The 24,193-nt window shown below is 37.6% G+C and overlaps 1 protein-coding gene across 1 annotated transcript; it reads right to left on the minus strand.

Moving 5' to 3' along the window:
* Window positions 1–669: 669 nt before the first annotated feature.
* LOC103709641 (calmodulin-binding transcription activator 3-like) lies at window positions 670–24,193 on the minus strand. Its single transcript, XM_008795091.6, has 12 exons — window positions 23,837–24,193; window positions 21,225–21,344; window positions 19,078–19,193; window positions 18,051–18,139; window positions 13,526–13,571; window positions 11,995–12,451; window positions 11,520–11,776; window positions 7,614–8,111; window positions 6,813–7,504; window positions 6,082–6,667; window positions 2,793–3,101; window positions 670–1,337 (listed from the first exon to the last, which is right to left on the minus strand). Exons 1-12 carry the CDS (start codon window positions 23,874–23,876, stop codon window positions 1,254–1,256), a joined length of 3,294 nt encoding a protein of 1,097 aa, XP_008793313.3. The 5' UTR covers window positions 23,877–24,193; the 3' UTR covers window positions 670–1,253.

Here is a 24,193-nt window from a genome sequence, read left to right on the forward strand (position 1 = left end):
AATCTCATTCCAATTACAATCATGAAATAAATGCATCAAAAAAATAAGACCATTCCGATTCTCATTCCAATCTATTTCGATTCCGATGATAAACTAAACATACCCTAAAAGTAAACTAAAAATATAAATATGCATAGCTATACTACCCTATAGCCAAGAAAGTCCTCGACATTTTGCTCCTCACTTCCAGAGAAACATCAACCTAAACCTGGCACCTCACTAGGACAACGTTCGCCCAAATTCATAGGAACACAGACTAATATACCACTGCAAAACAAAATAATAAAGAGGGGGAAAGGTGGCATAACATTGCTGCATTTCAGACCACTTAATGCCGGCTCGGAAGAACCAGGCAACCCACTCCGAAAACAGATCCATTCCCTGCCTATATATTTTGATACACTATATGCAACAAATCATGTCTCATACATTCCATCTAAGATAAAGGCTAAAATGCTGCACGCTTCATACTAGCATGTGGTTCGATCCAAAGCTGTTGCTGAAGCATGGGTCCAGAACCAATCTCGCAGTGACTCCATTCCAAACTTGTGCTCTGAAACATATGGGATTATGACTTCCCCCTATGGACTGATGGTGAATAAACAAAGCATTCCATACCAACCTGCTGCCATGGATAATTATATATACAAATCTAGCAAGATCAGCATCTATGTAATGATTGATTATGTTTTTTTATTATGAATATAACTGATTATATAATTTGTACAAAGATCCCCATTCTATAATTGAGAAAAAACATGCACTGCATTTTCCTCGCATAACCCCTGTAGGGGGAATTGATTCATACAAACCAAACAAGCAGGCAAAAGAAATTTACCTATAAACATTACTTGACAAAAACAAAGGACACAGATTTCAACGCTGTAAACCACAAAATGCTACTTTCCGGTGTTAGAACACTTGCTCCTTTTATAAATATGATGCTGTGGTTGCATGCGGGCACCGTTATCAAATCTTGGACATGATACTATCTAAAGCACAGACCACCCATTCCTGCATGGTTGCAATGCTCTTCACAGATAGAATAGCAGGTGGGTCTATCATACATGTACAACGTCCCCCTTTCCTATTTTCCCCTTTTTCACATTTGACAAAAAAAAGCCTTTATATCTTACAAATTACATATCACAAATACTTACAGGAACCACTTGGATTGGTGAGGACCGTTCGAGACTCTAAAAGACCTGAGCAACCATCAAGAATTCAGACTACAATTGTTAATGTTTAGTGTATCATTGTTGCAAGTAGATCTCCTCTATCCTCTTTTCCCCTTTTGAATTTTGAACTCGAGCGGAGGAGCTTTCTTCATCTCCCAACTGTAAAATAAATTTTTGATTTGAAAAATATAGAATAAATCATTCAATCCAGGCAAAATAAGAACTAAGAAAAAAAATGCTGACAGACACCTCGTACTGATGAATTTTGAGCTCTCCCTCTCCATGACAATAAACAAACTTTAACTGTGCCAACCATTTGCACAAAATAACAAATAAAACATGCATACTTTAAGAGGACCATGAAATTACATTAGGCAGTCCAAACAAAAAATTTTGATTGGTCGCATAGATATCATAATTGCCTGATCCAGACTAGAATAACTTGTATGATTATTACATTCAACTATCCGCAAATTACTATTAGGCATTCATCAGGTGAGATAATAGTCAGACACTCAGACTTGTGTGCCTTGGACATGGAAGCATCTAACACAAGGTCAGACACTAATAGAAGTGAACAAGCTTCCAGCATATTCAATTTTTATTGGTAGCTAAATCTGGAATTTTTTTATCAAAGAAAAGGTAAAAATATTAATTGAAAAGGAATGAAACTTATTGCAAGCAAACCAAGAAACTCATCATAATAGGAGATTGGTAATTCACCAAGTAGATTGCGAAAATTTTAACCTGCATCTGATCAATGTGTTTGACAATGTAACTTTCAACAGCAAATTCTGCTACAAGAAATATCTTAGCTTATAGATGTTAGGTTTGTTGCATGGCAAATGGAGGTGATCTCAATCCAACATATATATCATGCTAAAAGATTGTTAGCATTGTTTAGTTATAGCGAAAATAACGTAGGAATATGCAAAATCTAGGATTCATGGATGTTCAAATTGCAAGCCATGACCATACCAAATGCACAGGTCACAAACGTTCATTAGACAGGATATATCTTGTACATTTGTTTTTACATTTGTTTTTAAGTATCATTCTCTTAAAATTAAAAATAGTAGAAATCACCCTCCATATAGATAAATTTGAGGATGATGATGAAGGTTACCCCCCCCACCGCCCCTTTTTCTAATGAATACTGATCTTTTGATGATAGGCATGATAGCTAGGTAACTTCAAAATTTGTGACGATGATATTAGAAAGAGCAAAGACCATAATCTACAGATTTGAATGATGGCTAAATCATGAAATTTGTGGATGCTCATGTAATTGTATGGAACAGGGACCATCAGTAAATGATATCTATCATATGCATGCCCAAAATATACAGGCAAGGGAGTTTTTTTGTTTTTTGGCATGGAGGGAGGGGGATGGATTTCAAAGCAAATGTACTGTAATGATTGTAACGAGTACAAGAAAGATATGATCAGAAACAAATAAGACAAAAAATGCAAACTTAAAATGGCGCATATGTTTAGCTCCTTAAGATGGTGCGATGAGTGCAGCTGATCTTTAGTAGCATAAGCAGGTCTGTGAAACAGAATCTTGGTAATACACCTCAATTACAAAGGCTGCAAATGTAAGTGCAGAATCACCTTGGATTTATGGGAGCATGCGACCAATCTCATGTACTGATCACGGGCTTCTGGGTTACGAGCCATAGACTGGACTCTTGCCAATGCTTTCTCTACACCCGCCACCTTCTGTTTCCGCCCAAGTCGAAGAAAATCATACTCATCAGTCTTCCCAACCACTTGCTCAACATCACTACTTGCACTTTCAGCTCGAAAGCCTCGTAATCCAGGTCGTTTGCGCCTCCAGCGCAATATGGCCTTTTCAACAATACTAACAGACCAAACTACCTTTTTATATTGCTTACGAACCTGATGTCCCCTCACATGTGCCTGAAACAACAGCAGTTAACCGATTATATATCACAATGTTTAAGACAACTCATCGCCATACAACCACTTTCTTCTCAATAATGAATCGGCAAATCAATCTATCAAATAACAATGGAAAGACAAGGTAATGAAAGTTGAAACAAGTATAACAGAATATAGAATTACATGTGATGCACCTACAAAGCCAGGTTCCAGGTGCTATGTTACCTGGCTTATCTGTTTTCACTTCTTGCAGGAGTCGAATCAATAAACAAATAAGAAATACTGGAAATGCATGGTGGGAAGGCCTCAGAGGTCCAGCCTAATGTGCTGGACTTCGAGGTTTTCATATTATATATTACTAGAATGCATATTAAGAAATACTGGACTTCTTTTTCTTTCTTAAATTACTGGCCAAGCAACTGCCATGAAAAGGAGTCATGTTCCCTCATGCAGAAGGTCATAGCATCTAACACGCACGTGCTGGACTCCAGGGCTTTCCCATTATATATAAAAGACCAGCATCAGGCACATGCGATGCACATAAGAGGGATAAAGAATGGAAGTGATTTTCCTATCTATTAAGACGGACTTTGATTAGCTGCTTCAGTTCCTAGAATCCTTGTCATTGGATTCCTGAGACCAAAACCCCTGGGAAACATGAAAAAGGAAAAAAAATAGAAAAATGTCTGCCCTGCTACACATGCAGCTACTTTGGTTTCTTCTTTTTTTTTGTGCACTGGGATTCCTAAACCCATTAGAAACATTATTTGAAAGAAAATATAAAAAAGCAAATACTTAAGGTCCAGCCATGCATGGACTCTAAGCCATTCATGTTCTAACATGGTAGATGTTTGGCATTGACACCAAAATAACCACTGTTAGCAAATTCTTGGCTGCCGCAACCTGGTGGAAGGTATCACCCTTGACAATTCTGATATAAAGATAAAAGCAACTACAAACAACATAAGCCATGACATTAAAGTAAATATGATAACTTCGTAATATCCATAACCAGTCAAACCAACGGGCAGGTTGTCGAAAGCAACATAAATAGAGTCCAATTATGAATCTTGCTCTGGTTGGTTCTTGCTCCCATTCCTACCCCATGCTTATAGATAGAGCCAGGAATGACAATATTATAAGAGAGAAGCCTGCAAGAAGGCGCTTCTACCAACTAATCAGTAGAAGAGCAGGAAACATTATGTCCAGGTATATGACACAGGACTCGGAGAAAAACTGCACAGCTTCCAACTAATGAGCTCATCCCGAACCATTATGTAATTACTTAATGATGCTATATTAATTCAATATAGTAGATGAGATTTGTTTAAGGAAGATTTGCAAAAAGGCTCAAAACAAGGTTTTAAATCCCATGTAGCTGCCGGGTGTCCTGCCGTCCCAAGTATCAAGATGGAGCATCCCAAGTGTTGGAACAGGACGAGTCGTGAAAAGAACCAGGAGAGGAAGAGACATGCATCCATGGAAAAACTGGGATAGCCTCCAGCCCACAGTTCAAAAGATGTAGTACATATACAACCACAATAGCACAAAAAAATAGCAATGCTTACTTTACAAAATTGAAAAGGCCACAGCTACAGCAATGCTGCAGATGGAAAATTGACAGTGATGTCAAAGTCGCCTTCCCAGGTGGTCAGCCAAGGCACTTCAGTAGGTCTGAACTGAGGCCAGGACTGCCTAGTCACAGAAGTGTAATATTATATGCTAATATTGCAGAGTTCAAATTCAACTCTCTCTTCCTTCATCTCTAATATATTGACTACAAGGAGATTTTCTAAGGAAAAATATCCACTTAACCTTATGATTTTCCAAAACCTCGCACTTAAGTGCTGTCAAACCTAAATGATAATTGACCTTGTAGCTCCTACAACTTACATGGCTAAAATGCAACTCATTGAGCCATTGCTACTTGAAGATGTCTGCAAAATGCATAATTGGAATTGGGGACACGGTAAACTAAGGAATAGTTCCTAATGTCGCATAAATTGTTGGAAGGCCTTGTAACTAAAACAGTAAACAAGATACAAAATATAACTATAAAAGCCATCAATCCATGGCCATTCAAAGATGCCTGGAAAGTGCATTGTGGGAGATGAAGACGCTACAGACTAGGTAACAATTCTTAACCTCCAGGTGATTGCATGGCAGTCCTAATGACCCAATAGAAGAAGAGAGGTGATAAGCAACTTCATGAATTTTTAGGATTTCACAACTCAAATGATGCACTTACTTTGTTATCTAACTATAGATTTAAAGGCTCAAGCAAAATTAGTGTGTCATAGTATGCTTCTGTTATGAGACTGCCTCACACTAACCCAACAGGTGAGTTGGATAGAGGTGAGGAATGCAAGATAAGAATAGCAATGATGTAAGATTACATTTTCAACTTGTTCTATTAAGTTAATCTAATCTGTTACTTCAGACATTATGAGAAAATATTCTAAAAGTACAACGAGAAAAGCACTTATTATTTCAAACGTATGAAGATGTTAAGATGTGGTTAGAAGTAAACATTGCATTATATTCCTCATTGGAAAACAAGACTGGAATGTGTATGCAACTAATGAACAATGGGAAACTTCAAGAATGGTAATGAATTGCTGGCTCATTCAACCGTATATGATTCGTTAAAATCTACATCATTTTCCATTTCTTTTTCGCTCTTACATTTTAAACCTTACAGTCTACAGAGAAATATTTGAAAATTGGATGCACATACATTATTCAAATATTGACAGGTGCGAGTTCATAGATCACAACATTGTGCTTGCATTTTCATGTATAATGACTATGCACATGTTTCTAGTGTAAAGTCATCCTTAACTATGCTTCCAGATGATCGTAATAGAGCTAGAGCATCTGGTTAATCATTTCATCTATGCAACTTATGCAGCAAAGACACAACAAATATTAGCAATAAACTTCATCAAGAAATAGCTTATGGTAAACAATATAAATATGGTTCGAACTTAACATGTACCTGGATTTTCACAATCCGGTCACGGATCTTTAAAAATTCTTTACGCCCCTTCCATCCACGATATTTCTGCTGAATTTTAACAGCAGCAGTATGCAAAGCTTCATTGAAGTGACTTATCCTATGGAGCTTATAGTTCAGAGAGGATAGCACCATCATGTCAACCAAGCTCTCAGCATCGTCATCCTTGCTCTCTCTTAATTGCCTTTGGCGGAACGAGTGAATTCTGAAGGCAGCCTGAATACGTGCAGCAGCTTGAGCTGAATTCCTCACAGCAGCAAGAGATCCTCTTAGTGATAGCTGCTCTCCCTTATCTCCATCCAAAGAATCTATGTTTTGATCCTGTATAGTTTCAATGGCATTTTGTGCAACAAGAGTTGTAGAAACACTATCGGTGACACTTTCTTTTAGTGCTAATGAAGAAAGATGGCTGGTCAAATCTGCTTCAGCCAAGTATCCAGCAATTCCTTTATGCCCTCTACTTGATGCTAAATCAGCAGCAGTTTGTCCGTAGGGGAACTTTGATGTTGGGTCCTCAACTGCACCAGGAGCAGCTCGCAGCCTAATTAGCGTCACAACTGTCTCCTCTCTGTCCAGTCAACATTAAAGTCAGTTATAGGAGGGAAGATTATAGGCATAAAATTAATGTGTAGATTGTTGTAATACAAAGTATGGAAGTGCTGAATTCATAGCCAATACCTAACAACTAGAGGCCTAGAAAATTTTAATCAAACCTGCCATAATATGCAGCCCAATGGAGCCCAGTCCGGCCACGTGCATCTCGAAAACTTGGACTGACACCAGCAGTAACTATAGGAGCCATTGCCCAATCATAGCCAAGAGCAGCTGCCAAGTGGATTGCTCCTTGGCCTTCCTCGTCCAAAATATTAGGGCCCCTGCCTTCCTCGTGAGCTTTGCAAACCAGCCACTCATATAGCTTACCTTTCAATAACTTCTGGATCAATGCATCTCTAGGATTTTTATTGAATCCCTGAAAGGCCTTTGAATCCATCTCAATTTTTTTCCACCCATTTTCTTCTTCATTCAGCATCAAAAACAACGTTTGCTTTAGGCTGCACTTAGAACAATTTTCAACCGAGCAGAACAACTTGCTCCTATCTACTCCTAGCGATAACAACTTTGCAAAACGTACTTGAAAATAAACTTCATCTTCTGGTTCACTTTTTGACACTAAAGAAACACCAGATAGGTTTTCACGATATTCAAATTCTCGAATTTCACTACAGGCTAACCTATCACTGCGGGTTATATAGAAGGGTACCCGTCCAGGTGTATGCGCAGGAGCTTGACAGTGAAGGACATTTGTAGTCAAAACTTCAGCAGGAACCTCAAGTTCACCAAACATACAACACCACTTGATGCTTGTGGGCTCTACGCTGCCTATGAAGGTACCTGAGATCAGAACCTGAAATAAACAGTGGTTAACAGTGGGTAGATATCTTGGGGTTTGAAACTGAGTTTTCTCACTTACATGTATATGTATCATAAGAACACAACTATCAGACAAAACATACCTTTGTTTCAACACCAGAATAAGCCCAATCAGGTGATAAGTCAACAATACTGAATAGCTGTTCTTGTGAAAGAGAAGGACCCAGTGAATCAATATCCAACTGCATATGACGAGGCAAGCTTGAGACCTCCTTGTCATCATTCTGAGTATCAAGTGCATTCCAATAATTGCAAGAATCTGAAGCCATCAACGAGTCGCTGCAGTCTTTACCAATCTCTTTGTTCATCCATCTCCCAAAGCTGTCTAGCTTTTTCAAATCCCCATGCTCATCATTATGTGCATCACTTTTCAAAAGCTTATTGGAAGTATTGGAAACTTCAGCTTCATATTCCAGAGGCTGGTCAGGAACAGAGATGTTCCCTCGAGAGCTACTATTATTCTTAAATTGTCCTGCTACATGCGAAAGGTCATCGTGGGGCACTTGATATATACGAGTTGATTCATTTACCAAGTCCTCGTCATCAAAGCTGTTCATGTTTTCAGTGTTCTCCTCTTTCACCTGCATGATAGGAGGCAGATTCTCAAAAATAACCGACAGAATGGCCCAAAGAAGCCGTAAAACATGTAATAAGCAACAAACATCGACGTATAAACTTGCACAACATCCAAATACATGCATATATGCAACTATACAGGAATCACCATTATATGATGGTATAAGTGTACATATATCCAAGAGTTTGGGGTACTGCATAATGACTTATGACTTTAAACTGGAAGTAGCATATATATTTCTATTGAAAGTGCATGCACTGAAATGGCAGATCTGATGAGGAAATGATGAAAAGAGAAACAAAAATAAGAACACTATATACTGCCCAAAATTGTAACCAAAGTTTTGAAATTTGTCAAGGGAAAAAGGGGGGAAAACTACATTTAATAACAAGAGATCTCACCAAGTCAGCATAACAAACAGGACTCTACACATGTCCATATAAATTTGCTTACTTAGACATATCAGAAGAATTGATTAGCATCTATATAGATATAATTTTGTATCTGGATGATTAAATGTCTCATCGTTCCTTTTACTAAAATGGAGAAGAAGCTGAAGTCGCCATCTAAAATAGAGTAGCTAACTGAACTGATGCAGACATCTACAGGGAAAGGACTTCAACTACCTCTATACTTGGAATGGTCATAAACTCATAATGATAATTTGCTTCCAATAAAGTTATACAGCAAAAAAAAACCAAGCAACATGAACTATACATGCTGAAGGGAGTAGATATTATGTAAGAGTCTAGGTTTGGCATTTCTATTCCCTCATCAAAATAGTACAGAGCTCTTGCCCCTTAATTTCCAGCTTAAAGTGACCCCATTGAGCAGCTATGGGTACATGTTAAAGAGGTTTGCAGGGAGAGACATAGTGGTCAGCGATGATCCAAAAACAATTTTCCATCTCAAGCCAAACAAATCTCCATCTCAAGTATTAGGGTTTAGCGGAAGGTCCGCCGTAGCGACGTACCGGTGGATGCCGGTACCGGTACCATATCCAACCGGTACTGTACTAGTTTGGCTGGTTCGGGCCAAAAGCCAAAAAAAAATTGTAGCTGGCCGGTATAGGCCGGTACCGACCAGTACGGGTTGCGAATGGTCGGAACTGAAAAATGTAGCTGTACCGTACCGGTTCTATCCGGTACCAGTACGTACCAGCCCGTACCGATGCGTACCGACCGGTACAGCAAACCATGGTTTAGCCTATGAAAGATAAAAGCATTTCTATATCATGCCCATGCTGGCCAGAGGTCAACATGGTGTGCATACTATATTGTACCTGTGTCTGATATATTTTCAAGTAGTTCATTGTAAAAGCTAACATTGCACAACTATCTTCAAAAGAAGATCAAACCACATGATAAAACTATGAGGTGGCATGCAACTATTCACAAAATAGTAACGCATTATCCATATTATGGAAGCTTGCACACTATGTGCTACCTCTTATTTCAACCTTCGATCTGGTGTAGTAAGATACTTTTACATTAATATCATGTGCTGTCTATGGATTGGGCTTTCAGATCTTTACACAAGAAACAAAGAATCATTAAAAAGAACAATTGATTATGACTCCTAGTCGTGACAAGTAGAAGCAGGGCTATATGAATGTCAGGTAGCATTTATAATAGGAAAATGGGTAGTGGCCTACATTGCTGTACAGTACTTTGTGCTGGTGTGTATAGCTTTGACATGCATTGGTGCAAGTTGTAACAAGACAGAGTGGCATGGACAGACTGGATATATGCACCCATACACCATGCTGCCAACATGATGACTCACGCAGATAATAAATATAATGCAAAATATATTGCATTTTACTGAATTCGATACGACAAGCTTGTCTAAGGTACGACACACAAAGTTTGACTGTGAACAAGATCTAGGCAGTTGGGAAATGGTGACATAGGAAATAATAGTAAAGTTACAGGAGGGTTGACAATTTGGACTAGCTTGATCATGATCTGATTGGATTTTTGATATTCATATTTCAATAAATCATAGGTAAAAAAGGTGACTAAAAATTTTTGAAGTTAAAATCTATATGATCTCATGATAGCACAGTTATTGGTAATGAACTTTCAGAAGTTAAGAAAGGCTTAAAAATGAGCATAAGAATAGTTCTTCAGTATGGTGTAGTGCCCAATATATGGGGTTCCAGAACTATGTCTTATATCTATGTTTATGGTACAAATTCATTGTGTTCACCTATAAAAGAGATGATGAAATGTGATCAAGAATTGCAAGGGGCATGAATTATTTAGTAACATTTAAATTAAAATACATATATTGGCTGATCCTCCAAGGACACTGTTATGCTTCAATAACAGGAAATATTCCCACATTTCAGATGCATGTATACCAAATAACAATAAACCAACAATAGTGGAAAAAGAAAATTTATAAACAGATGAAGAAGCAATGGACTTTCAAGCAAGCAAGCACAAAGGCAGCTTAATAATATGCCATAAGCCCTAATAACATTTATAAAAGCAAGAGTATCATCACCACTCTTAGGGATACCAAGCTAATATAAAGACTAACTAATGTGAACAGCTTGCTAGAAAAGATCAAAGGAATACACTTTTTATAGAAGAAAAAGGTAATTCTACTACCAGGACCGTTAGTAGACGACAACAAAATACAGAGCCCCTCTACAAGCCATCCAAAAGCCCGTGGCCAACAACTATTCTAAAAAGGCATGATAGTTGATCAAACATTTTATCCTTTCAAAATAGCCTCTGCTGCACTTATCTAGTAGATTTAATTATCTCTCCCTCCGTTTCTATAAATGTCATCCAAATAAAACTTGCTCACTCTCTCATCCCACCTACTCCAACAAAGTCTTTGTAGCCATGTCTATGTGGGGAAAGAAATCTTTCCCCATATGCATTCTCAAACTCAAGTGGTGGATGGCACAGAAATTTGAAGATGAGGTATATTTCCTACCAACTAATCACAAAACAGGTAATCCATCCATCCTCTATCCCCACTTAAGAAATTATTTCAAAAGGCCAGATTTTTTTATGCTTCTATAAATGTCACTATGATTCTGCAATACTGTAAATAAAGACATGAGTAATGAGATTATTTATAAAGATAATCATCATATTCTTTTTGTGTATTACAAATAGTTCTATATTAGCATAGTTGGCATTGACATCACTAAATGCAAAAAACAAAACCTATTCACAACTTGTCTCTGAAGCCACCAACACATTCATAAGCTATATTTTAATTACATGTGGAAGTTCTGAATATTGCCTACCAATTTCAAACTATGCTAGAAGCTCAAACGCTTCATATATAGTTGTCACAAGTTAAATGACCTAGTCAAGCATGAGGCAAATATTACAAGGATTCTTTATGTGTTTGAAACAGGATAAACAAGGGAACCATAACAATGCACCTGATCATTTTTCTTGCCAACTTCAGTAAGAAGTGCATTTGCTATGACATTATATCCACCATCTGTGACATCATTAAATATCCTGTGGTCATTTGATACAGAATCAGCCATTCTTTTTTGCATGTTATCAGAGCAATTTGGATGTCCAAAAGAAATCTTCTGCTCCTGCATGTTGCCATTTTTTCCGCTAATACTAAGAAAATCAGGCCATCCAGCAGAACCACTAGGATTGTTAAAACAAACTCCACTAAATGAACCTGCAAAGAATGGTTTTAAGAAACTGAGCACAAAGAAAAATTCAAGGTAATAACATAAAATTGAATAGGTTTTAAAATTTCCTAGCAGTTTAGAAATGTATGTGTCCTTGAATACCATAGTAATTCATAAAATAAGTTTTTGCTCTCTGTTATTAACAACATTGAAAAATGGTGACAATGGTAAAACAGTGGCCTAGGCATGCCGCCATCAAGCCTACCAGCTCCTTGTGAGGCTCCATGAATCTTTTGCTGGTCTTCACTTATAAAAAAGTTTTGAAGAGGCACTTGATTCCCAAGCAAAGGATCAACACTTGAGCCCGCAGTATTTACAAAGCCTCTCGGATAGAGTTGTGAGGAACCACTGCACCCTACAGTGTTCTCCTCTGCCATATCATTTCCAGCCAATGAAGCAATCTGGAATCCCGACCAAGATACAGAATCGGTAAGCGAACCTCCACCAAATTCCTCCCCAGAATCTGCATCCTCAAATTCAGAAGACGGAGCCTGTCCATTCCAGTCAGCAGCACTAGAACTTGATGCATAAGATGCTTGAGTTGTCAAAGTAGATGAATTCAAGTGTGAAGAGTAAAGAGCTGAAGTTGGCTGTGTTCCTTGTGTACTGTGCACTTTGGCCAGATCTATATTTGACGAATGAGGAACAGTAGACCTGCTTCCCTGGACAAAAGTAAATAAATATTATATAGTAGACGCTAGAGGATCTGAAGCCCCTTCTCACCACCCAGCTCCCAAAATATACAGTAGAACAAAAAAAAGATACACACAATCAAAAGTTTGCACGACTTGGTAAAATTACAGATTCAAGGGTTGCAGACCATTTTACAAAATATGCATGTTAACCAAAGAGAGTGACTTTTGACCCTCTACAAAGATATCTGACATTATCAAAGAAAATGATAGCAATTTTAATATTCATATAAGGTACAAGAAGTGCACAAAAATGTTAACAAAATCAGATCGGTAAAACTAATGACAAGAAAAGTTTTTTGAAATTTTATATAGATTACGTTCTTATTCCAATGTTTATTTAACTTAATACACCAGCGTTCACTTCAATCGGTAGAAATTCCAGACATTTGCAATGCATTTGGATGCCAAGGAACAGGGAAATTTCATTGCTGGAAATGCAAAGAATACACTTGTTAGTTTACAGGAATGTTAAAGGTGTTACTGCAATCCAAGATTTAAAATAGATTACAGCGAACCAAGGTAGTCCTACATCATAGCTCAAAGTTGACTAGAAAACTGGTGTTCATGCTTCAAAGATTATACTGAGAGTCCAGTTTCTTGATGGATCAGAAGTTAATAGACACTTGGGACAACGGCACCTCTTGGCACCTCAAATTATCTAGTCAGCATGCCATTGTCATTAGATGCCTACTATTGAGAACCATACAAAAAGTTGTCAAATCTAACATTTAGCAATGGTCATATCAATTTTACAAATTTTGAATCAATTGGTCTAACTAATATCCATTACATGCAGACATCTATATGTATCTACACACAGGTGCAACATACAGATGTCACCAAATTGAATTCTTAAACATTCCCATGTCGGATTTCTTTGGTCACTTGGACATTGACATACATCTGACATGTCTAAGTAACGATAAATGCATCCAAAGATGTAAATTGCAGTTGGTTAATATTAGATTCTCAGGCAGCTCATACAAGAACTCTACGAAAGTTCAAGAATAACCCATTATAATATAAGGGCTAAAGAATCACCTCATTCACATCTCGATAGTGCACAAGAACAATGTGCTCCAACTGCCTGGAAGAACGCCAAGATGACAATATAAGAATTTAATTTTGAACTCCAAAATTTACAATAAACAGATCTGGCTTGAGAATCTAATAATACTAGTAAACTTTCTTATGCAAATGCACATGGAGGAACAATAAACATTAAATATCAAACAATAACAACACAATACAGATAGTTGTTATTACAATACAACCAAGCATCTAGCTGAATACAGTTTGCATGTCTATAAAACTTGAACACTTGCACAATAATTTGCCAAGTCACCAAACAAAAAGCTCCTCTACACATCTTGCAAAGAGGCAAATAAAGGCATAATATCACAAGTACAAGGGCTTACCAGGCTTAAAAGCATATCTTGTCTGGCTTTAGACAGCATGAATGAGCAAGCAAATAAATACATGACAAATCCTAGAATCATTTGGCAAGGTGTTATCCTAGAGCGAACATATATCCAAGACAAGACTTTATGCATTGGATGCAGCCTCATGCAAGTCGCCTATAGAATGAATAACCCCACAAAACATTATTATTATCACCGCCATCTGGAACAATATAATTCACATCTCAGCAATAGACTGCATCATCTTGGCCATTTGATGATAGCAAGTCTTTCTTGACATTGTATCACTCCCACAGCCACTATGTACCGCATGCAGCAAGTTCCTTGCTGAACCAACATTAGACAACATCTCACCAGAGGCTTTGCAAACTTTGCACGACCATAAGTGGGAAGCTAGTAAACTGAATATCGCATATGACAGATTTGTAAAAGAGATTGCCGATATAGGTGAATAACTATTCATTGAACCACTCCTAACTTTACTAGATATCAAGATTCTTTTTTTCATATTGATTTTTTTCTTTTTCCTTTTGGAGGGTGGGGGAGTAAGAATTAAGGAGCTATGAAAGCAAAAAAGATGGCCAAGAAGAAAGTTGCAGCCGTAATTAAATTCTTATTGATCACAAACAAAAGGTAATTATAAATAAAAGGTAATTCTTGGAGAGCATCATGAACACATTAAGTTTTGAATTATAATAAGGGCGCTGCAAGCATGTCACCACGTGGTCAATCAAAAAATAAAGGAGCACTTCAGCAAGGAATGTTTGTTATAGGGTTAGAGAAGCATTGCATGCAAATATGAAAGCTTTCACAGCCAGCATAAATCCCATGCACTGCTTACAGGACACTATCATATAAGTAGATCAACATATTTACTTGATGAGGGTCATGTTAACTGTATGAGAGTTTAATATTTTTTGAGGAACAAATGAAAAGTAATACTAATTAGAATATGAAACTTCAAAACAGAAGAGCTTCCAAACAGGGCACTCATATTTCATTCTATTGAATAATGATACGACAATAACAGCATCATTAGTCTTTCAAATTGGTGAATATTTGCCTGCTAGGGCTACGCAATTTATTCCAACTGAGGATTTTAGTGGGGGCAATTTTAGTCGCCATAAGTTTGGTGCATTCCAAATTGTAAGTACTGCAGCAAATAATCAACAATGTATCTTGAATGATACGCAACCATAAAAGAGCTGCTACTGCAAATGGATATAATGGTCCACATGTGACCAGGTGCTCCTATTACCTGAATGACCAATAGGTGTGAAAGATGGTAGGCTGGATCCAAGTGAAAATCAAGCAAAAAATAAATGCTTCAGACCTATATTTGACTCAAATAGTTGGGGATTTGGGGCCATGTTCAAGTTCTAATCCTTAGAATAAGCAGTGGTGGGAGAAAGGCGCCAAGGGTATGAGCAGCAAGGAGAGTTGCTAAATAGCAGACAATATTAGCAACATAGCACAAACTTGGATCCGTCAAGAGTAGGAGCAAGGGGCAGTATAACAAAAGTCAGGACGCTGATCAGGGGAGAAGAGGGAGGTAAAGAAAGCTCGGTGGCTAAGTGTAGGGGTAGAATGTGAGCTATATGAAGGATGGGGTCAGGTAAAATCACAGGAAGAGCAGAGTGATGGCAAAGTGGATAGAGGGTGAGGATGGGGATAATAAGCGGTCATAAGGTTACATACAAATAGGCTGCTCAAATCTCAGCAAAAGGAGGGCAGAGCCAAGGGGGAGGAAAGCAGTGAGAGGGGCTGAGACTCGAAGAATTGGGAAGCAGTGAGCCAATGGGAGATGGAATGGTGAAGGTTTAAAGTTCCACTTTCTCAATGTAGAAGCTAGGCGGGAAATTATACACTAGTTACTAGTGGTTGTTATTGGACTTTGTATGTGCAAATAATCAAATCCTCTCTTTTTTATTCCTTATTGTCCTATTGTGTCAATTTATCCAGATCCTGGAATCAGATTCAATCCGAATTGGGTTATTACTTATTACATTATCAAACAAGCTTGCAATACCTAATGCATAATTTCCAATGAATCTCCAGATGAGGTCATCGTCTTAAATAGCAGTACAAACTACAAAGCATTATAACAATTTTAGAAGCTCTCATAATGTTTTATGGCCCTCCTCCAAGAAGAAATTATTAGCATATAAACTTGCAAAAAGATAACAACCTTTACTTGATAGTATTGATATTTGAGAACTTCAATTTTAGAATCTTACATCAATTATTTCAAACAAGGGTTGACGTACTAGTATTAGAAGACATGTCGGTACCTTACCAATATGGTACAATAGCATACTAGCATATGGTACACCTCTGGGAACTGGAACAAATTATTTTGTGACAGTGTGGTATGGTGCCAGCAGGCATAGTGGTATCAATACTTACTGGTATGAAAATGTTAAGGCCAGTATGGACCAATACACAATACTTAAATATTTGATTTCAAAAAGTGAAACAGTGATAAAAATTTTAAAGTAAATATATATTTTGATATAAAGGTTTTCAATTTGATATGATTAAATTTGTATGACAATAAATTTTAAAGAAGGGATGGCAATACATCTGACTTGAAATATGCTGACTTCCTAGCTTATTTTCTAGAGAATTATGCACGCAATCAGCAGAAGAGATTAAGTGCCAGAGTTCTTAAGGGCCCAGCCTCATACATTGATTAGCATCCTTGGATTTGCTCAAACATAGACCTAAAAAGTTGTCTTTTGTTTCTTTCTAGCTCACTTGAGCTTTTCTTTAAGAGTACTCACAGTAGCCCCTCAGGTTGTGATGACTCTTACTAATGAAAAAGCAGGAGATAGCATAACCCTCTATCCACAACATAGAGAGTTTAATAAATAAAAGTCTCAATGAAAGGGTTTCAACAATGAATAACTAAAAAATAGACTGGATTCAGCAAGGGATGTCGCTGTTTTTACAGAACGGGTCTATGCCTCTCCTAGCTAATAAGTGGATAAATTGCACAATCTGATCCCGAATTGAATTTCGTATCAATTAATTCAGATATCCATAATCCAAACCATGGTCTGCCGAACCGGTCTGTACCGGCCGGTTCAGCCCGGTACAGACCAGTCCGGCCTGGAACCGATACCCGGACAGCGTGGATACCACTTCCAGCTGTTTTCGGGCTGGTACCGACCGGTACGCATGCATATCGGCTGCATACCGGTTTCGTACCAGCCCGTACCGGTGCGAACCGGCTGGTTCGGTCCGGTACCCATTTTTTTTAAGAGCGCGTGGCCCGAAACCCTCGGGCAAAGCACCCCGTGCAGGCGAGGGGCCGCGTGCCTGCGCACGGCGCGATTCCCTGCGCTCGAAATCGCCCTGCGCGCGTTTCCCCCGCCCACGCACTGCCCCGTGCGGGTCATAAATGCCATAGAGTGGCATTTAATGCCACTCTGTGGCCAGCTCTCGCGCGTCCACACGGGCAAGGGCGCGGACGCGAAACAAAACGAAAAAAAAAGAATTTTCGTGCGCATCTGCGCGCGTCCGCCTGCGAACCAAAAAAAAAAAACAAATACCGGTTCTTACCGGACCGGTTCCGATACGCCTACCGGTACCGATTCAGCATACCTTGATCCAAACTGATTTGGCTGAGGGTAACAGGACAGTATAAATGTGTATCAAATTTTGTGAATCAAAAATCTAATTCATCAAATTAAAATGGCCAAAAATCATTGATTTTTGAGAGAGAATCGATAGAATATAGACATGTCCAACACCATCAACAAGGTCCACAAAGCCAGTACTTAGGACCGTATCGATACATTACCGGTTCGATACAGCATGGTAGGCACTCCATGCTGAGACAGACTTCCAATACTTTTCTCACTCCTAGCCACAATAGGAGATGGTTCCGCTCGATTCGGATTGGTATGGACCAACTCAACTCAAATACCGAATTGAACTTCAATACCGTACAACTATCTTACCGGTACGGTAGTGATCGGTATGGGGCAGTACAAATTGACATAGCAAACCTTCACCAACAAATTATTTGTAAAAGGGGGAAAACGTTTTTGCATATAAAAGTAGCACATTTAGATGAAGAAAGTCGTTTCAGAGTTAGTACAAATAGCCTACAAAGTTCAAATTATTAAAAAAAACCTCACCCATCAAGCATCCAATAACTTCGTCTCTGGAAGTTCTCATTGTCCTCACCATGCGCATAGTAGCAATGAAGAACATCTACACTTCCAGACTAGAAAAAAAAAGGTGAAAACTCCATTAAAATGAAACAAAATGAATACTGCAGACATGAATAAAAAAAAATCAAAAAATACAACAGGATCATAATGTTTAACACCTAAAAATCTCAATGAACATGAAATAGATAACATCCATCGCAATCACAAACATCAACATTACAAAGACATATATCACTAACGCCTTATCAAGCATCAAAACAGTAAGATCGAGTCTGAATAGCTAGTATTAGATATTTGATAGTTTTACTTGTATTTACTGCATTAATCATTCTATAGAGATCTAACCAAAATATGCAGACAAAGCAAATATTTTAAAACTCAAGCCAGCGAGCTGAGCAAGTTATTGTTGATGAAACCAACAAATTGCTATCTTCACTGTCAAATAAAGAAAACATACAAAGGAAATTAATAAACTCTACAAAGTGCTAACTGATATGATCCTCGAGTAGAGGGAATTAAAATGACTTTGTCATCACATGCTTTTTTTCTCAAGTGACATGAATAAAAAATTAAGGGGAAAAATTAATAGGTAAAAATAAAAACTAGCTGAACATCAAGGAACTGACTTTTGAGAGTATATTAAGAAACATATTGTTTGTTATTTCATGAGAAAGGCACTGCATGAGCAACAGGGCACTAATGAATTATAACATTTTTTTCACTTAAATTGGAAGACTATACCAAAGGTTTTTAGGTACTCTGTGAATTACAATTGAAATGAACAGAATGAAAGAGACTGCATGAGCACTGTATGACCACATTTTCATTTTTTTAATTTTAAGCCTTCCCATTGTAAAAAATGTAGCCAGATATTCTCATTGCACCACATAATTTTAACGAACGAGAATAATACATACCGACAGCACAGAGCTAAGAAACATAAATAGGTATCCAGCATTTTGGATATACCATAGAGGAAGGAATACCATACCTTCAGTTTTTCATGAGCTTCTCGAACTGTTTTTCCATCTCTCTTCTTTCTCCAATTATGGCCATCCTTACGGAAATACCTAAGTGCCTTCCGATCAAATAAGAATAAAGAACCACCTATAAATTACCAGCATCAAACATGTCAGCTATATTTAATGATAATCATCAAAGTGTGCATATATTGATAAAGCAGCATGTGAATCAGTACTACAAACCAGCAGAATTGATATAGTATAGCACAAGAACATTTACAACAGACCACACAATAACTGAATGACACGGGTGAGGTGGAAGACCCAAGAAAATTATAAAGGAGATAGAATAAGAAAGCCCTCTATACAGAGCATTAAATAAATGTCTACAAAGTGAGCTCCAAATGACCCTTTATAACTAAATGCAAGGTCTAGTAAGTCTTTCACATGCTCCATGTTTTTGTCTTTTGCTCCAAATTCTAGTAAGTCTTGCACATTCCAAATGATCCCTTTATAACTTAATGGCTGCATTCATCCCAGGTCATCCACCAAATGACTAATGTTGTTATGATGGAATAGAACTAACATCGATTCCATACTGAAATGCAAGGTCTAAATTCATCATCCTCAACCCAAACCCAGTAAGCAGTCAGGTAGCTTCCAAGTCCAAAATTACCTTAAATTGGGGGATTGCTTTCATGCCACTAACAACTAGAACCTAACCAGGATCACTTGCAAACTTATCGCACCATCCAGTATGCAAATAAAGGCATCAAAGCATTACACTTGGGGGACTGTAACTTAGATAAATAATGATGCATATCAACTTGAGGCTGCAAGAAAACCCAACCCCACCAAAATATAGTACTGGATCGTGGTAGCAACTTGGACCTTTACCATTAACATATGTAAGGGTTAGATCATAATACAATTTTTCAGCACAATAAATAGATAACTTGCCCTAATTTTCTCATTTTGGTTTCTTAACTTAAAATACATAAAGTTGAATAATTATTTCTCTTTTCGACACTATCGCTTTTACAAATTCCATATGTTTCAGGGAGAATGCCAAAATGAAAATAAATGCCAAACTGTTCATCCTAAGCCTGGGCCATTAGGTACTTTGAAAGTAAATCTGCTCATGCCCAAAACTTTTAATTGTAAAGTTTGGGTCAGATCAAGTGGTTCTGGGTTCAATATTTTGACTCACAGGCAAAGCCACCAAATCATTGTCCAGGTCCAAGTGTGTAATTCATCACAGTTTTTGTTCTTTTTAGTTTCCTTATTCATCAGTTTGCAAGTCATGTATTATTAAGTCATGTAAACTATACTTTGATCATTACAGTAAATACAAGGCCGCTACATAAAGTGCACTGTATCTTGTTTCTTCCAGAAGGCAATAGTTTCTGTCATTTAAATCATAAAACACAAAAGCATGATTATCTTTTCACTTATCTTCATCATTTAACAGTGGTTTATATAAAGATAATGTCTATCTAGATTAATAACTTTCATTTTTATAAACCAAGAATGAAGATAAGTTCGATGCTCATCAACCTCTCAGATCAATGACCAAGATAAGATAGCATATCAGCAGATATAACTCATATTTTGGAACCCCACTAGAAACCACTTACACCATACTATATCTGACGTTAACAATGATTATAAATTAGAAAGGTATATCTTTAAATGAAGAAAATATGTCGAATCAAGCAATCAAGAGAATCGGACAATTGAACTTCTATAGTTGTACTCACAGACTTATACGTTCAATAGGAAAACTTTAGAATTTGGAAGAAAAAAAAAGAAACACACTAATGCGTGGTTTCATTATCTAAGGTAGGAATGTTCAGTATTTTCATAATTTGAATTTATAAGTTATTTACTATCTTATGATAGTATAGGTGATCCAAGGATCCAGGACAGAAGTCGTGACAGGAGAATTGAGAAAGCCCCAACTGGCAGAATACATGTCCTAAAAAGAAAAGCAAGGCTTGCTGGTTATGGTTACAATGCACGCCTAAAACTTTTAATCATAAATAAGACACCAAAACCACATGCAGCAGATCAAAAGACAAAAGCATAAAGAAAAATAATGTTATGACTCCTATAATGCATGATTTATATAGATGTATTGAAGAAACAACATATCAACAATCAGATACATGCATACCACGAGGCTTATAAGGTGGATCTGGAGTCAAATTAAACCCCCGATAGTTGCGAAGAATCTCACAAATTTCACTTGGACGAAGCCAGCGAGTTTTTGCCTCTTGCAGAATCTGTGCGATGTCTGTTCAACGTACATATATACTCAAAGAGTTAGAATCCTGGCATATTCCCATGGTTACCTACAATTTGTTGTTACAATGTTTACCAATGACATCACAAAGAAGAAAGCAACTAAAATACATCTTAGTTGTACTCTAATCAAAATAAAATATCTAATTTTGACTTAGAGCAAGGTCCGCAATCTCGGTACCATATATTGTATCAGTTCGGTATAGTACACCTCTGTGTCGAAAGAGCTCTCTTACTATTTTTCTTAATTTTTATCTCGGTACGGACCGGTACGTACTTTGGTACGCTTCGGTATGGAGCGGTACACCTCGGTACGGGCGGTACGGAGCTTGCACCGACTTGAATGTGTGTTTCGTACCGGTTTTCTCCTAGTACGACATGATATACCCTATACAGGGCGGTACGGCAGACCTTGACCTGGAGTTTATTTTCAGATTCTTATTCAAAGCATGTCAAGAAAGCATAAGTGGTAACTGTTGGGTAACGCTTATAATAAGCCTTGCATAGCTGTTGGACAACAGGAGCAAGTAAATGTAGCTAAAGTATTATTGATTTCACATACCTGTTACAACTAACAACACAATGAACATATTCATGAAAACATTTTAAATAAGAAACATGATAGCTGAAACTTAATGGAGGATAAACCAGATACTAATTTTGGTTCGCATGCAGGGTATAAGTCAAAATTCAAAGAAAATAAGAGAAATAATGGATTATTTATATAGTTTTTAACATTTTCCTACTATGGATGTTAAGAAAACATTAGACTTACATGTCAAATCTTTGACATAGAAAAAGATAAATCAAATCATTCAATTCGGTTATCAATGAGATGGTTGAGATGTGAATGTTAAGCAATCTAAACAAGATTTTGAAGAATGAGGCAAGGCACAAGTGAAGAACAATGCTCTTGTATTAGACATTATGGGAAGTGTTCCAACATGTTTCTAAAGCTTTTTATTAGACTATCATCTACAATAGTCAAAATAAATGAGTCCTTCGTGAAGTCATAATTTTCATGTCGAAAATTCTAAGTGAAATGGAGAAACGCACTCCCTAGAAGAATTCAACTTTTCCTTTGCCATGCACACTTAAATATAACAAGTCTAATAATAAAAAATCATCTGGCTTTTCTATCATGAATAAATATGTAAATGAAGATAATTTTGAACATATGAAAAAATATGGTTGTGCACAAAAGGGCGACTTATGCAATACTTTGGAAGATGTAAGTCAGTCCATGTTCATCAATTATGGTATTAAAAGTTTGTGATTTGATCAATAATGAGTTAATGCACAGTTATAAGTGGGCCTTTTATATGTCGATTCTATAACTGTAATGTTGGAAGTGCTTATTTTGCTTTTAGGCGATTAATTTGAACAGCATACTGCAAACTTCTGCAACATTCAACAAGTTTCTACTGGAGAGGAGTAGAGGCAAGGAACATTAGGCCAATTAGGTGGAACATGAAATTGCCTCGCTCCATTAAAGGCATAAACAATGAGATTGTTGGGTTAAAGAAAGTGCACCTAATTGAAGAGTACTCAGGTGGATGTTCTGTTCAAATGTAGAGATGGTCTATGGTGTATAAGGAGATTAGAAATGAGATGAAAGTATTTTTGAGTGAACAAAGAATAAAAGCAAGCAAATCAAGCAGAGCAAACAGCAATTTGGAAGTTGGCATCGAAATCCATCTATTAGTGAAAATGACCATGGCAAGAGTTCTTAAGCCTTGTAGGTATTATGTCAGGCTCGCCATGCAATTGTTCGGGCAGCCCTTAGATGCTTAAGCAGGGTGTACCACTAAGCAATGATCGCTTTATCGCTAGGAAGGTGAAAAACCAATTTGTATATTTAGAGAGGCAAATAAGCAACCGCCAGATCACCAACTATCAATCATTCCATTCAGACGCATCAAAAAGTACAAGGAAAGAAACATTAAAGGATAATCAAATTAGTATCTTAACCCGCAAGAATCAAGAAGCTTCTCACTACGACGTGAGTTCTGGCATGAATTTTATGAAAAATATTAAATTTTTACATGTTGGGATTCCATGACGGCTCGTTCTTTGGACGGCCAAACCATCTCCAGTCAACAGGAACAATAAATTCAACTTCATGTAGGTCATAGTCACCAACACATAACCAAAACAAGATCCACAATCAAGATTTCCATTAAAATACTAATTCAAAACATCCTTTTTTCAATAAACACCAACATATCCAACAAAAAGATACATTCTTGTTTTTCCCATTAACGAACTAGGTCCAAACAACTAAAAAATAAATCTTCCAGCATTATCTCGACCAAAAAAAACCCAACTGTACACGACCAAAACCTAATAACAAGAATCCCGGTGCAGCACCTCACCGAAGGAACCGCAGAAAGATTCGATTTTGAGCCAAAGAAAAAGGTAGATTTAATGGTAAAGCAACGAAATGGAAGGGATGACCGGGAGGAGAGAGGGAGAAAGACTCGCCTAGTTGGGGATTGAGAGCATATCGCCTTCCGTCAGCCATCCGCCAGCAGGAATCCCGCGGGACAACCTCGCATCGGCTGAAACCCGGCGATCGATTGGCTCGATTGTGTTCGAATGGGTACCGAGAGGGGGATACGAGCGAGGGGAGTGCGAGGGACGATCGTGGATTCTCGAAACCCTAACAATATCTATTCTTCCGCCTCCTCGGAATCGGTAAATCGGCCTCAACAACGAAACGAGATGGCGAAAAGAGAGAGAGAGAGAGAGAGAGAGAGGAGGGAGAGGGAAAAAAGCGAGGCCTTTTTTAACGAAGAGTAGAGGCCACTTGAAAGCGTACAAAGAAGTCAAGGGACCCCT

This window comes from Phoenix dactylifera, chromosome 17, assembly GCF_051530095.1.
Source record: "Phoenix dactylifera cultivar Ajwa chromosome 17, Ajwa_hap1_PhDact_Kaust_v1.1, whole genome shotgun sequence".
Classification (NCBI taxonomy): domain Eukaryota; kingdom Viridiplantae; phylum Streptophyta; class Magnoliopsida; order Arecales; family Arecaceae; genus Phoenix; species Phoenix dactylifera.

Excerpts from the sequence above, each read along its gene's own strand:
- LOC103709641 (XM_008795091.6), bottom strand. The coding sequence starts at position 23,876 with ATGGCTGACGGAAGGCGATATGCTCTCAATCCCCAACTAG. Across the intron at positions 7,505-7,613 it reads ATTCTGGTGTTGAAACAAAG|GTTCTGATCTCAGGTACCTT; the intron begins GTATGTTTTGTC and ends TGTTTATTTCAG. Across the intron at positions 3,102-6,081 it reads ACCGGATTGTGAAAATCCAG|GCACATGTGAGGGGACATCA; the intron begins GTACATGTTAAG and ends CTGTTGTTTCAG.